Source organism: Colossoma macropomum, unplaced genomic scaffold (genome assembly GCF_904425465.1).
Source record: "Colossoma macropomum unplaced genomic scaffold, Colossoma_macropomum, whole genome shotgun sequence".
Taxonomy (NCBI): Eukaryota; Metazoa; Chordata; class Actinopteri; order Characiformes; family Serrasalmidae; genus Colossoma; species Colossoma macropomum.
The window spans coordinates 31,016,683-31,033,541 of record NW_023494789.1 but is presented as its reverse complement, the minus strand read 5'-3'; the positions used below and the strand labels follow the sequence as shown (position 1 = coordinate 31,033,541).

The window sequence follows — 16,859 nt, the reverse complement described above, 5'->3', positions numbered from 1 at the left end:
ATGTTAACATTTGAGACAAGGTTTTGTCTCAACCTAGATTCCCATACCCTAAGTGAGTATTTACCTCCTTCTGATAATTAAACATCCACAGACACAGTTAACCCTGCTAGAAAACCAGATAATGTCATAGACTAGTGTGGTGTGCTGTCAGTGCTCTGCATACGACAATTAAAATTTAAATAGCTGGAGATTTTCTTTCATTTTGTTAGATGAATCGGTCCTAAAGCTTTCATCTGTGAGACACAGGAGAAAACCAAGCTCCGCCCTTTCTCCAGATCTGACAAAATCTACAGGTGTTTCTGCCCATCCTTCCACCGTGAGAAGACAACTCAACGCAATGGGTCTGAAAGGATGTGACGCTGCCAAGAAGCTGTTACTGAGAAAAGGAAATAAAAAAGAAACAAATTTCAAATCAAAGAAAGAAGCTGCTGGTGTTTCCAGAACAATGGACTGACCACCCCAGAGCCCAGACCTCAACATTACTAAATGTGTGACTGGAATCATTAGAATCAGAAAATGCAACCAACTTATAAAAAAAAAAACATAGCTGTAATAAAGGCAAAGCATGGACACTTTTGCACAACCGCTAGACAAGCCTAAATAAACAAGCAGTCACAGGCTCATCTCCTCAAACCAGATATTTCTGCCACTAGTGCAGATGGAAGAACTAGTACATCTGGACAGACAGGAAATCTTGCTGAGAATCTACAAACAAATGAACAGCAACGATGACACTTCATTTGCCATCACAAACAGAGATCAGTGCAGTTGATTTATGTGTGGATACAGACTCCTTCAAAATAAATAAACAAACAAATACATCAGCAGTAAATCTCTTCACAAAACTTCTAAAAGCTTAGGGCAACAAAACTAATGGTGTGTCTTTATGCTAATTTAATAATGTTGTGTCATGATAATGATCCTTGCGCCAATTATGGTCCTTATCTCCTTGCACTGCATCGTCTCATCTCCGTGTGTATAGCAGAGCTGCAAACATCTCATCATGCGAACATGATACAATCTAATCTACTGCTGACTCCTGAATATGCAAAACCCAGCAAAACAGCCATAACTCCAGCCATGACACAAGTCGTTTAAAGCTGCATCTCATTATCAGCTTCGAACAGCGCTGAACAGATCCGAGTGATGAAACAACCGCTGCTTAAAACTAACGTATTAAAAGGGACAAATTCCCCTGTGGAGGTGATAAGCAAACCTCCATGGGCGTAAAACAGCTGAGACTGAATTAGCATTGAATTCCTATTAACCCAGCACTCCTTTATTCCCCCTTGTCTTGTGTGGAAAGTCACTTAATTAAACAGGAGCCGGGCACCAATGGCAAGCGCAGATGCAAACTGCATAATTAATGTTCATATGCACAACAAGACATCCAAGTTGCTTGACAAGCTGAGGATAAATGGTGCTAGAAGAGCTGCTGCTACATCCAAAGTCATCCCATTAGAGGTCATCACCAAAAAGGCATTGAAGACATGAATAACAATAGTTACTCGGGTTTAAAATAGCAGTAAATTACGAATGCAAAATTAGAATCGGATGAGGTTGGAATCGGCTCAAATCAGATCTGTGGCGCTGTATTTGAACGGTGCTGCTACATCTATACCAAAATGTCATAATGTAATTATGCATGAATTAACAGCTAGCTGCCTCGGTCTTTCAATTTAGCACTTTCTATTTATTTCATGTTATTAAAAAAAAAAAACAATAATATTTCTTTTAAAGATCTGAAATGCCAGTCTGGCATGTTAAAAAAAGGCAAATAATGTTTACACGGCAACTTTGGCTAATAGAAAGTATTAGAGATGTGCCGGTGTGTTCATTTAGGCCAAGCAGCGTGAGCTTCTGATCAACAAAAAGCAAATAAACATCGGCCAAAAAAATCAGCCATCAGCTAACTTAGCTTAACCCCTTACCAAGCCAAAGTTTTATTACACACTTCTATAACCTAAGAGAAACTCTGTTAGTTTGCATTGAAGTCCCTGTAATTACTGAATAATTGGTTTTATTGGTTGGTTTTACAGCTACATATTTTCATTTTTTAAAAGCTTTCCTGCAACATAAACAAAAGGAAATAGTCCAAACAAAAAGTGGCAATGCTGGACCTTTGAACGCTTTAAAAAACCCTGAATTTTAAACACACAGATCTTCTAAAGGAATTAACCAGCCAACAAAGTCCAACAGTTGTACATGTTGCGAGTTCAAATGCATGCTCTTTGCACACCATTACCATCTCTCTGATTGTATTTTCTTTGCTTTCTCCGTGTCTGAGCACGGTGCAGAGACAGAAAGGCCCTCGCAGATTCATGCTGGCATTCCCTATGCATTTTTACTGCTACACTGGCACTTATGCTGTCTTTATTCTTCTGCTCGCTCTTCGCTCCCTGGGTCTTTCAGTCTTCATCTTTCTATAATTCATTCCTATGGCTTACATTATTCACAACATTTTTAAAGAGCTCAGCTTTCTCAAGCTCTGTACCCAACTTCCTACTCGTACATTATGCAGGTGAAATGTTAAAGGTGATCATCAGTGCAGTCTTTGACAGCGCTACTGAGTGTCACTAGCCTAGTCTGACTAGTCTTGGTATTTTGAGATACTGAAACTGGCCCTGGCTTCTGGCGAGAAGCCAAACAGTCTTCTAAACAGAACACAATTAATGCAGCTACTCCAGAAAGCTATAACTGAGACTGAGCCTCCTGTCTGAAGCACACAAGTTGATTTTTTGTTGAAGTCAAGAAAGACATTCGAAAGTAGGCCTGTGCTCAGCTGTCGGTTAACCGAGTTACCTTAGTAACACGCCAAGTGATGGTAAGTAGGCCAACATTCATTGTTCGAAACACGCCTTTGGCATATTTTGTGATGGTTTAAGGGAAAAACAAAGGAGAGAACTTTTTGGGCTGGATTCTGGGCGCTTTCTGCTTGGAGGTAGGAGGCTGCACGCCTCCTGTCCCCTTTTAAACTGTGGTAGAAGCAGGAAGGAGATGGTGGGGACTGTGAAAACTTCATCATGGGAAATTGAAGGTAGAGCTGGGAATTTATAGGGTGTTACACTGGAAAAAGGGGGGTTTCAGACATGGTCCTCCCCCAAAAATGTAATTTATTCCACAGCTCAATGGATTGATTTATTTCATACTAGAGCTGGGCGATATGGCCAAAAATGTTATTACGATAAACAAACTTCATATCGTTCGATATCGATACATACCGCGATAAATGTCAAATCATTATTTCTTTCAAGTTTGAAGGCTTATTTTTGCTCCTGGGTGGTTAATTGCTGTTTTAAACTACCCTTTATGGTCGGAACACGACAAACACTCGGCAAACAGTGGAACATTTCACAAATCTGTCATGGGAGAGTGGGAGAAAGTGTCTGGTGCGCTGTTTTTACCAGCTGGAAAAGCATGGCTATTTTGTAATAGTCATAATTTAAGAAAGAAAACAGATTATTTTTAGCTGGTGACGAGCGCTCGGCTACCCCGCTACAAATGACATCACAGTGTTCAGACACCAGCTAGCGACAACTGGATTTCTCTATACTATCGTAGTAGTTTAAGGGGTGAACTGCAAAATATCAACGCCAGACAAACAGAGTCCTCCTTTTAGGTACGTTTAAACTGAAAGCGGTGCTTTTGTGTCGTGTTTGATCTACAGTATCATCAGTTCTCCATGTTGTGTGAGTGACGGAGCGCTGCTTCAAGTTAGCCAGCTGCTAAAAACAGCTAGCCTGGAAAGCTAGTGCTCTCCCACTCTCCAATGCATCACAGCTTCCTCAGTTTACTTTCGTTTAAATCAGGGCTGTAATTTACATGAACCAACTTCTTTCTTTCACTTTCGTTGCTTGGGAATGCACTAATACTTAAATATGACTGTCTGAGTGCTGTGACAGCACTGTAGTTGTGAGGATTGTGATTGTGATTTAATGCTGCTAAAGCTTGTTAGGATGTATGGAAAGAGGTGAGCTCGCTGTAGGACAGTACAGTTACACCACTGACCTCGTCACTCACACTCGGTCACAGGAGAACAGATCGCCGGTCGCCCCACTCAAACAGGGAATGTATAACTCCGCGTTTCAGCCGTTGCTAAAGACTCATCTTACTCGTGGCTCCCTCCCTCTCTAACCATGTAGAAGAAGCCGGAATCAGAGTAGTGTCGCTTTCCTTTCAGTAGAAAACGCCACCAAAGCTTTCGCTGAACGTGGAAGTGTGAGAATGGTGTATTATATCGAACATTTATTGAACATGTCATATCGCTCTATCGAGGAAAAGTTATATCGCAATAATTATCGTTATCATTTTATCGCCCAGCCCTATGTCATACAAACCATAAGAAGGCATTAGTACCCCCTCACATGAACACAACTGGACTTTTAAACATGGTGGGTGAATCGACATTAATCTCACATTTATAGTGCCTAACATGGATAGGATTGTTGTAGAAAGGTGGTTGTTTACATGTTCAGAGAGGCAGGCAGATATCATGCCCTTACAAAAAGTTTCTTTCATTTCAAGACAAACTCACAGGCGGTCACGGCGTTTGCTCACACATCCGCTCCAATGCTATGGACTATCTCAAAATTATCGGATGACAAAATTTGCTACTATTATATTTATTTTATCTTTGTTGAATGTTATTATTGCTGAAACACTCTGCTCAAGGTGAAGACAGACTACCGGATATGAGCTCTTATCAGATTAACACGTATGGCAACAAGTTAAGACACTCTGACAAATTCTGTGAATATCTTTGAATATTAATCTCAACAAGGAACCGGTCGCAAAGTAGAGATCTACATCGTGTAAACGTTTTACATACAGGAAGTATTATGTTCATATATGTAGCTGCATTCCTAGGGCTGTGCAGCAGGGACTACTTGATCTGCCTCTGTGCTCTAAACAGCTATGGAACGCTGATTTAAAGTCTGTGGCCCGTGTCAGACCGGTTATGTGGATTAGAAACTTCAAAGTGGCTCGACCACCTCACTGAACCCCAGCCAAAGTACAGGCGTCATGGGGCTCCACCAGGCCAAAGCAGCCTCTTTTTCAGCATTCACAGTTTATTGCTGCCTAAGCTACTTCCCCACTAACAACAACAATTACTGTCTGTTTTAATGTATCGCCATTACAGGCCATTACACTTGAGTACCTGACACATACACTGAATGGAGACATAAAAGAAAATACAGTCCACACACAAATACACAATGACCACTGCAGTACTTTTATAATACTTCCTTTGGGTGACATGTTAACATAATTTGTTTATTCTATTAAAAGGATACATCAGGGTACTATTATATCAGGGACGCTTATCCTAAATGAGAGATGGGCCAGTTTGAGCTTTAAGTCACGTCAAGCATGCAGCCTCTGCCAGTCCCAAGGGAAAAGTGAGCCTTTTAGCACATGCTACTCAAGCAAGAATCCAATCAGACATCAGACAATCTGCAAAACATTTATGAAGCTGATGTGTTACACAGTGGGCCTTAGCGTGGTCAGCTCTGCCTGAATACGTTGCTTCAGTTCATTCATAAAATTTAGAGCCTCACTGCAATGGGTGGGCACGGTTTTAGTAGAATATTAAGCAGAGGGGTTTTGAATGACAACAGTACACTCACTAGGACACACAATATATATTTTACCATGCTCTTATTGTATAGCTGAGAGCTGCAGAAGGGCAGCTTAGTTTATTGGGAAAACAGAGATTAGTAACAAAATTAGTCCTGTTTAATTGGATTTACTTATCCAACTTATCCAACCTCAGAAAAAACAAATTTCATTATGCATACTGCGCATCATGAAAATGTTTACAACTGTCATGGTGTTTTTCTCACATCACCGAGCCCTATCCAGATTGCTCCTTGACAGTGATGTGAACGATTTTCAGAAACTCCAATAAGCTGGAAGAACAGCCTATGTTGAAGAGCTCCATGGACCTAATTGACAAAAACACCCACAAGCCAGTGGTCACTAATCCACCCCTCAGCTATGTCACAGCTCTGCGTATCAACGCTGTCTTCCAATGTCTGCAGACACCCAACCTTTTTTAATTAAAATATCACAGTACTGCACTGTGTGAATGAAATCACCTGATAATCGGTTTAATTGCTGCAGTTTATGAAGGAACATTTTGTTCTGACGGCCATGCCGGACATCATATTTCTCACAATTATACTGTCTGAACATCTGCACTCAATATATGCTTCCACTCTTAAAAATACCGGTTCTTCAAGGGTTCTTTAGTAAAGGGAATGGGTCTATTTAAAACCATAATTTCTATAACAGAACCATTTACATGCTTAAATGGATGGTGAAATGGCTCTTCAGAGTAACAGAGAATGTGCTGTATATTGTTCTATGTAGAACCATGAGTTCTATATAGAACCATTTGCATGCTTACATGGTTTATTTGCATTAAATGGTTCTTCAGATTGATGGAGAATGTGATGTATATGGTTCTATACAGAACCATCTGCATGCTTAAACGGTTCATTACATGGTGACATAGTTCTTCAGTTTGACAGAGAATGTGTTGTATATTGTTCTACATGGAACCTTTTTGAAAATGGTCCTGTGTATTACCAAAAAGGGTTCTGCTATTGCTACAAGCCTGACACTGTGACAACAGAAGAACCCTTTGGGTGCGATATAGCACCATTTTCAAAAAGGTTCCATACAGAACCATATATAACACGTCCTTCATCAATCTGAAGAATCATTTCACCATGCAAAGGACCATTTAAGCATGCAAATGGTTCTATACAGACCAAATGGTTCTAAATAGAATCATTGCCTTTACTAGAGAACCCCTGAAGAACCGTCCTTTTTTAGGAGCGTGGTATACTGGGAGAGTTTGTGAAAAATATCGATGGGGTCCAGTTAGATTCCGTGTGAACCGACCCCCCTCCCAAATAGCCTCTTCCACCGTTCACTAACAGGCGGTGCCAGACATCTGATCTCGCAGAGGTCCTTTAAAACGTGCACAAAGGGAAGAATTAGCCGCGCTGGTCGCCTTCAAGTTCCACCCCTCTGTGTGAGGATCACGGCACTGGACTCCGTTCTACCCAGCAACAAAGCGAGCTGGAGCCTTCAGGTCAGTATGGGCGCACATTTACAACAAAAAACATGAACTCTAAAGTAGCCGTGCAGACGTAGCGCTCGGGGCAGCGAGCCTGTGTAACGTTTCCCTGCCCTTGCATAAGCTTCACTCGATTCCCCCATGATAACAAACTTGGGTTCCTCTATTTACGCCTCTAATGTGAGTATGCAGACTGATTGCATTGCACAACAACAGTGGTTCATATCTTACTCAGCTGAAAAGCTGGAACAAATAAAATGTGGTCCTTTTGACCCTTTTGACTGCTGACTGGGGTGTGTGTGTGGGGGGGGGGGGTCATTGGCAGGGAGAGGTGAGGCGGTACCCACTGTGGGTTTAATGCAGAGACCACCACATCAAGGCTAAGCGATGCTAATCCTGGCTGCATTTAATCTACCATTATGTCTCTGTAGGTACTGAAGACCTTTACATGGTGAACTGTGATGTGCCGGTGATCAACACGTCTGTAGCTCAATATAGTGATGATGTTTGTTGCATGAGACTGAAAACGTAGCTAATCAGCACCGTGTGGGCGCGACGCCTCACCAAACTTCAGATTTATGAACGTGTCATGACAGCCCGGCGGCCACATACCTTTAACTTGCGTTTCATATTCTCCAATGATCTCCTTGTCCTTCTTAAATTTCGTCTGAGACGACATTTTTCCTGAGGCAACTACTTATTAACGAAGTAGAAATCCAGTGAGATGTCGCGGAGCCTCGCGCGAGAGCTCCTGTGGCACAGCTCGCAGCGGGTTGGTGTTTTCTTTTTTGTCTTGTCTTGTCTTTTCTTCTTGTCTTATTTTCACCAGTTTTGTAAAAGAACACAATGTCCCCGCTGTTGCATCGAGCAGTGTCTCTAATGCTTTCCTCAACCCAGGAGACCACCAAGTCACCTCACACACCTGCCTGCGCTCTCTCTCTCTGTCTCTCTCTCTCTCTCTCTCTCTCAGCCCTAGCTAGTCCCTCGCTACGCTGCTGCTGCTGCTGCACACGGGGGGCTCCTCCTTGCCATGCAAAGTGGCTGAAGAAAAGCGAATTCCTCTATTCATAAAACGACGAGTTTGCTGTGTGGGTGGTAGCACTTCGTGCGTGCGCCCATGCCGTTTAAAGTATCACTGTGGCCATGGCTGGAGAGTTTACAGCGCATTTCAGAGCCCCGGTGCGCACGAATCAGCTCCGCTGCTCCAAAATCTCAGCACTGAAAAAACGAAGAATGGAGTTGCACCGAGCAGCGTCGCCTCAAGCCCCGCCCACTGCAGAGTTCCCGCCCTCATCCGAGCCAATCAGCGCCATTCTGGCGCTTCTTCCTCTCTCATTGGCCACGTCAACAGTTCGTTTTCTGAAAGGCAGCCAATGGGCTTTCGACCAGCCTGTTTGTTTCCACTTATTTTTCTTTACATTGTGACAGTGACTGAAAAGTCTGATCATACCAGCATCAAAACGCAGTCCGAGTTTTTGGTATTATTTGGAATAATTGTTGTGACTGTAGAGTTTTATTTTAGCTGATTGCTTTGCTAGGTTTTATTTCTACGTGGACACAATGGACACAATACTATGCAATAGAAAATCTTAATTATAGGCCCACGCCTCTAACAGTCTCATGCAGCCTCCAGCTAAATCCAAAGTAGCTCTCTACAACTTTTCTCAGTGGGGCCTTAACTTAAACAGAAATTCCACAAATCTTTCAACATTTTTGTAGAATTAATTCATTAAGATGTAAACAATCATTCAGAATGTTTGTGCAGTGCCCCATTCTAGGGAAACCTGCCCAATCAGAAATGTTTACAATGGTAGAGACTGGAAGCAGGCACAGCCTTTAAAAGTGCAGTGTGTAAGATTTTGTGGCATCTAGCAATGAGGTTGCAGATTCAACCAACGGAATACCCCTCCCTCACCCCTCCCTTTCCAAGCGTGTAGTAGAGCCTGCCGTGGTCATCATGTTTTCGCTTTTTTGATGACGAGGATTCACCCTCCTTTGCTTTTTCTTGTGCTAAATAATAAGCATGAGCCTCTATTTGTTAAAAATTGGGTTCTCAAACTTCTCACAACACAAAATGGTTAGCCAACACTGCTTCTTCTTTCTACATCTTCCAACTGGTGCTACAGCTTTATTAAATTCAAGCTGCCAGTGTTTGGTTTGTCCATTCTGGGCTACTGTGGAAACATGGTGGTGCAACATGGCAGCCTCTGTTGAAAGAGGACCCACTCGTAGATATGACGGGTACATTCTAACAAAAACACAACAATTTGTAGTTACAGGTCATTTTACACTAAAGAAACATATTTTTGTATACTATATTCCATTTCTGCCCCTAAATCGTACACACTGCACCTTTAAAAAAGCTAAATCACTGACAACTATAACATAAAAGTATTACGAATACATTGCTTGATACCTGAGGTGTTGTTTTACAATATTTTTGAAAAAAATTGCCCTAATCACATTCATGGTGGGAGGATACATGCAAAATGTTGTAAGACAAAATTGTTCCCAAATAAAACTTATTTTTCAGATTTTTCACTATTTTACCATTATCAATATTACATCTAAAAACTCAGAAGACGTGTAGGTTCACTGGTCATTTTGGACAGTAAATCAAATGGCTACATTTGTGCAGCTCACATCATGACCCCTGGTTCCTATCACCACCACAGACAATTTAAGCTGGTAAGTTTGTCTGCAATCCACCATTTTATTTCAAAACACCCTGACTGAATTTGTTTACATCTCAACAATTTATTTTAGCTGAAATTTTGATAAATCTGTGAAATTCTCCTTAAAGATTGTCATCATCATAATTTGACTACTCCATAGTACAAAATGCAAAATGGCTTTGTTATGTGCAGCATATCACTTATACAATATAAAAACTAAAGCAGTTTTGAGGTTAAACATCATGCCTGGCCAATTAAACAAGGTTTTGTAGAATGGACAGTGTACCCAGTCAAGCAACACAAATGCTTTAGCTCATATTCTCGTTTGGCACTTCGCTGTGCCACACATCAGTTTGCTGCTTGGGAGGTGAAACGAGGCCTGCCAGTGCAGTGTCATACAGGCAGGCCCATCTACTGGATGTCAAAGCAAAGTTTTCAAAGTGGGGCAGAGCAAGCCCTGAAATTGTGTCCTTGCTGACAGCTCCTGTCAGTGAGCTGTTTAAGGCTAAGGTCTAAGAGAGGAGCATCGCAGCTCTGAAATCTGTCACCACACCACCCGATCGGTGATCCGGCCGTGTGGCAGAAAAGCTCTTAGTGAAATGGACCATGAGCCAACTGACACTGCAAGCCCACAAATGTAAGTGAAGGTGATGCAGAGAATAACTATTAACTGCATTCATGACAGAGATTTTAATGGTTGCAAATGACTAAGTTGTCAATTACATACAAAGTCAGTGTAGCAGGTAAAGGTAAAAGTTGGCCATATATGAATCTCATTGCAATTCAAACCAGGAATTCTTAAATAAACAGATTCCACTGCCCATATAAAATGACATATATTTATTCAGAACTGTATAAAAGTCAGACACCACCCTTCATTTATTTATTTTCTACTCAAAAAGGTCATTGGGTACCTAGGTACACAGATGTTTCTGTCCATCCTTCAGCTGTGAGAGGACAACTCAACACTATGAGTCTGAAAGGAGAAAATACAACTAACTTTTAAAACTGACCTTTGGAAGTGTGGAAAAATATCCCTCCTGAAATTTTTTGAAAACCTGAAGCCAAGTCTTCCTAAAAGAATGGAAGCTGTATTAAAGAGAACGAGTGAATACACTAGATATGAAAACATTTGATATTATATTTAGTTGTTGAGACTTCTGTGTTATTTTGTGTTAAATATATATTTCTGGTCTTTTTTTTCCTGATGCTGAAAAATGAATAATGTAATGGTCATTTTGACTAGAAATTAAATAAATGAAAAGTAGTCTCTGATTTTTTGAATAGTACTATATATCATCACTCTCCAGAAAAAAACATGTCTCTCTATTTTTGTCGATTTTATTTTTCTGCATCATTTCAACACACACGCTGTCTTTTACATTGTATGAAAATTTCATGATGAACGTAACTAAAATGCTCTAAAATCACTTCGAATAAACTCTCTTTACATTAACTTACATTGAAAGTTAAGTGATTTAGCCTTCTTCTGTGAAGTTAATATTTTGGAGATACTTGTTTTTATGATATGATATTCCAAAATATTTCATCAACATTTTTATTATTTGTTGACAACACATTTATATATATATTGCAGTTTCTGTGGTCCAGTATAATTAGTCATTTGCTAAGCAGTCTTCAAATTAACTACAGAATGTCTCTTTTCCAAATGGCTAAACAGACAAATACAGTAAGCCTTGTATAATTTTTTACCATTTTTACCTGCATTTTTTCTTCTCAGCCCACGGATAGCGTATTTTATTTCATGCATTCCTCACTTTCCATTGGCTTTGAGTAGTATTCGTTAAACGCTTCCTGAAATTTAACACTAATGATGAAAACACACTCCCATAAAGTCTAACCTTACACCACTCCCACCACCCCCACCACCCTCTCACAAACACACACACACAGAGCACCACCATCAAATCCCCACATATGGCTCCCTCCTCTGAAAGATAACGGGTATGAATGTGAAGTAAGGCTCCTTTGCATACTGCCTGGAGCTTCAGTTCAAGATGCTGAACCTCTCCCAGCAGTGTTTTTACTACAGGCTTCACACTAGAAGACCCAGAGGGGTTCTCCAAAGCCTTTAGCTTTAGGTGGACCTTCTGTTATTACATAATCCAGTCCATTCCCACTACACTGGCCACTGGAGCTACTGTCTGTGCGCCTCCCCCATACTGCGCTTGTCTCTGTGCAGCAGCATTTATCACAGTGGAATAGCTCCTGACGCAGTCAATGTTCGACTCTTCAGCAGATGCTCTGAAAAAAAGAATAAAAGAGAAAAAAAGACAAGTTTCTCGGGCATGAACTGACCTGCAGTCTACATAAATGAAGATGACAGGCCTGAAGAATGCATAACTCAGAAATGGGCTTCTTCTCAGAAATATCACTCAGTGGGAGTGGTCCTTCTGTCTCCTGTTTAAAGGCACCCTCTTGAAGCCTTGACAGCTGAAAACTGAGAATCCAGTCAATTAATTATGTCTCAAAACGATGATTTGTTATATTGTTTATTAGGAAAAAACGAATAGATTTGCAGTGAAAGAGGTTTGCAGGTTTGCAGTGAAGGAGGTTTGTAGTATTTCTGTTCTTGAAAGTTGAGATAGATCATCCAAAGATGGTTTTCATTTGCTCTATATTGAGAGTGCTTTTCTGAGTCGAGGCCCAGATCCAGCATTTGGCTTGAACTTATATGAATTGGCCTGAGCTTTGAGCTTTATTAAGGCAGTGAAAGTTCTATTGCAGGCACAAGAATGTATCCTGTCCATTGCTTATGGCAAACCATTGCCAAGTCTTGTGCCCCTCCTCTCTCCGACTCATTGCTAGGCGTCTCAGGGGGCAGGAGCCTGGGAAACTATGACTTCAGTGTTTTTGAGGGACAAAGCCCCATTGTGAGATTTCTCTCAGTATTTCAGTCTGAAAAGAAAGAGAAGAAAAGAGAGAGAGAGAGTCTCTGCTAAGCAAGTCCATCCACCAGACTAAGACACAGGGGACACCATATGAGCCAGAGAGAGGAGACCATCTGGAATGCTGCCAGGATTTTCAGAGTAATGCAGAGAGTGAATGCAATTTGGAAATGGTGGGGAGCTGGAGGATGATAGATTATAGAATATGGTGGAGTAATACAATTAAAAGGGGCAGACAATCAGGCATATATTGTTTAAAATGAATGACAATGAAAAATGTTTCCATTGTGTTTTGATAATTCACATCTGACTTGATAATTCAGTCAACTTGAATTAGAAATCATAGTGCACTTCACTTCGCATACACGCACACAGGCATATGGAGGCTAGATAATCTTCACAATTTCTGTTGTTTCTTTTTGAAATATATATCTCAGTTTGAAAATTCAAAATTAGTTTCAAAATTGAGCTGCATTCTGAGCGTTAACAGAAGGGGGCGCTCTAACAACAGCCAAGCCAGGCCAAGCTAGCTACGTCATACAATCACATGGCATTTGTCACAGCATTTGGACGAGTGTCTTACGAAAACAATTTGCTCACATAAGTATTTTCTATAATACATTTCACTTTTGCCTTTTTATTCCAATAGAACAAGTGAAGCAGCTTCTCTACTGCCAATATGTTTAGTAGTTGTGCTGGTTGGAACAACAGTAGATCTTGTTCTGATTTGTTTTCTGTCACCCCCTTGACTACTGAGAGTTTTAAAAGTCAGAGTAATGTAAGAATGCACAATGAATTTGTACAGGACTGTGCATTTGCAATGAGTTTGCCCAGCATCATCATTTGCACTGACATATTTGCGTTGGGCTTGTTTCTGGCCCCAAGAAGCAAAATTTGGACGTCATGGCTGACTGACTACATCTGGGGCAAGTGAAAAATTTGTACAATTTGTACAATTTAAGTCGATTTTTCACCATACCAAATAACGCTAGAAACGTCATTCATTACAAATGTACACATTTTTAATATTATGAAATAAGACGAAACTACAGAGCCCTGCTGGTGACATCCTGTATAAATAAAAATAATGTGTGGTCACAACTTAGTAAGGCGTGGGAACGAGACAATTAAGTCGTGGTCACGACTTAGTAAGGCATGGGAACAAGATCCTAATGTGTGGCCATGACTTAGTAAGCCATGGGAATGAGATAATTAAGCCTTGAACACAGCTTAATAAAGCATGATCTGTCTCCCGCGCGTTATGGGCCACACATTATTTTTATTTACATGGGATAATCACCAGGAGGGTCTGTACAAAACTCACAAAACTCAGTTCACAAATGTCAAATGCCATGTTATGATGCCAGCTACGATCAATGCATAAAACATGTGATCTGTGTCTGTTACAAAACTTAAATATTTCTTGCACGGTATACTTCTTAATTTGCCCCCATCTGGCAGTGAGCTGCAAAGACCACTTCAATGTGAAGTGAATTTAGGTTGCAGGTGAATCCATTTCTCCAGTGCAGGTCAAAAGAATATATAAGGTTCTGGGAAAAAGAATTTCTGGGGACTAACTGCACTGAAACATAAATCAGCATGATGGATCTTCACCATAGCTCATCGATCATTATCCTTATGTTTTTCTATGATGATTAAGCTTCACTTATAATCCTTGGGCAATTTAAGATATTTGGATGATATACTGAATAAGATTGTTGATAACTGATTACATTCATTGAACTGTGTGCTCTTGTCTGCACAACATGAATAAAATTAGTCTGTAATGAATATAGATCTGCCAAATAAAAGCTGTATAATGCCTAATGTGACACATTTCACCCTCACATGAGCTGTTCTGGTGGTTAATAATTCCAGGGAGAGAAGGCCTGGAGAACTCATTACTGTACACTCTGACTTTATGGAAATATAAAGTGGAGCACTATGGGCTTAATTTGTCACATGTGCATTTGTTATGGTTCTTTTTTGGAAGTGAGGGCTGTTCTTATGGCTGTTAGAGGGATGCTAGGAGAAGAGTTGAGGATTAGCCACTAGCTAGGGTCAAAGTCATTACTTTAGACCACTGGCTTATAATGTTTTTGTCTTCAAAGATCTGGAAATGACAAATGTGAAAATTTCCAGCAATCTAAAATAAACACGTTATGTAAGCAGTGCTTTTTCAGCTCCTTCCCTTACTGCGTTTCAGACGAGCTTTGTGCAGCGGTAACTCACAGATGTTATCAGCCGTGCGAGCCATAACACAGTATGTGGGAATACACCTTTCCCTCCACTTCAAAGCAGCTTCACAAAGCTGTCTGTCACACAGGAATTGTGACTCGTCTATGAAAAGGAAACTTCCATGTGTTTTTTCCCCCCTGCATGCTGTTCTGGTGCCTATTTAAACTTCATAAAGATGCAGGACTGTTTCTGAATATTTGATTAGTTGTGTATTCTTGATAGTTGCCTGTAGATGTAACTTTCATTGAGGAAAGGCAGACGGGTCCCCATGAGCCTGAGCTTGTACAAAGAAAACTGAGGGAGACAGAAAAAGAAAGAAAGCTCTTTTTCTCCACAACATCTTTAATGCTAAACCTGGTTTAACTTGGTGGCAGAATAACAATAATAACTGCACACTTCACTTAGATGTTTATATATCATTCTTAATGAAGGAATTACAATTTTTCAAACTTTCTGTTCAACCACTGAGATGTAAACAAAGTCATTCAGAGTGGTTTGATGTTAAATGGTCCATTCTAGAGAAACATGCTGATTTGAATTTCTTTACAGTGGTGGTGAGAGGAACCAGGGGTCGTGATCATGTCTACAACACAAATATAGCCATTTTATTTTATGTAATGTTGATAATGGTGAAATAGTGGTAAAGAGAAGGTCTTTGGGGGCTATTTTGGCCCTGGATTTACCTCTCCACCGTAAATCTGTTTAAAAAACATATTTTAGGCCAGGAGTGCACAACTCTGGTCGCAGGGGCTCTAATATCCAGCATAGTTTAGTAGTGTCCCCTCTCAAACACACCCACTTAACTTGGCAATTAACATATGAGTGTAATCAGGTGTGTTTGAGCAGGTAAATCACCAAACTATGCTGGACACCAGCCCTCCAGGACTGGAGTTGTGCACCCCATTTTAGGTCAACATCTTGTGTCAAAACTACTGTTAAACAGTGTCTCAGGTATCATGTGTATTCATGACCATTTCAATGTAATAGCTTTCTGTGATGTAGCTTTTACAATACTTAGGAGCTTCAGATGTCTGGTTCCTATCACCACCACTGTGAACCTCCATCATACACAATGTAATCAGTACTGACAGAGCACCTTACAATCATGTGAAAGTGTTCCTTGTTCTTGTTGTTCCTTTTCAGCAGTGAATTGTTGGTTTGGAAAATACTGTGTAGTTGTCTGCTTCTGGCCAGCATACCAGCGCAAGTTCACTTTGGCTCACAAGCATCAGCCAGTTTCTGCGACTGTAATTACAAACACACTGTGAGCTATTAAAGACAGGCACGCCTCTGCGAGAAATGCATGTCAAATAAACTCTACGCTTCATACAGGCTCCCCGTGCCTTTCTTCTCTGACTTTCTTTTCCTTTCTTCTCTCTTAGGGATTTTTGTTTTATTCACTTCTAGAGCTTTTCCCTTTGTCTCTCTCTTCCTTCCTTCCTTCCTGCCTTCCTTCTCCTTTCTCACTTTCCAGTTCCTTTTTTTCTTCACTTTTTTCTTCCTGAAAAACCTCGCTTTGTATTTTTCTCGTATATGCCTCTCTCTCTCTCTCTCTCTCTCTCTCTCTCTCATTTTGTGTGATTCGTCTGATTGGCTGGGTGATGTGTTTCAGGGTTAACACTACACACGTAAAAAAAGATCGTTCTTCAATGGTTCTTTTTTTTTTTTAGACCCATGTGTTCTATATAGAACCATTTCATGCTTAAATGGTTCTTTGCATGGTGAAATCAGTCATTTGAAATTGGTTCCATATAGCACCAAAAAGGGCTTTGCTATTGTTACAGACAACCATTTACAACACATTCTCCATCAATCTGAAGAACCATTTCACCACACACAAAAAAAAAAACATTTAAGCATGCAAATGATTCTATATAGAACTGATAGAACTGATGGTTCTAAAAGGACCATTGCCTTTACTAAAGAAGAACCATCTTTTTAAGTGTATAT

At 40.5% G+C, this 16,859-nt stretch overlaps 1 protein-coding gene across 3 annotated transcripts in view; it reads right to left on the bottom strand.

Annotated features, from left to right (window-relative positions):
• The window catches only part of srgap3 (SLIT-ROBO Rho GTPase activating protein 3), a 130,384-nt gene extending 121,968 nt beyond the window's left edge, over window positions 1-8,416 (bottom strand). For 2 of the 3 annotated variants that reach the window (XM_036570964.1, XM_036570965.1), the window contains exon 1: window positions 7,700-8,415. In XM_036570964.1, coding sequence (XP_036426857.1) covers window positions 7,700-7,766 — 67 coding nt within the window. In that variant the 5' untranslated portion in view covers window positions 7,767-8,415. Of the gene's footprint in view, window positions 1-7,699 lie in introns of all 3 variants that reach the window. The other variant, XM_036570963.1, reaches the window with a different exon arrangement.
• Between the last annotated feature and the right edge of the window lie 8,443 nt (window positions 8,417-16,859).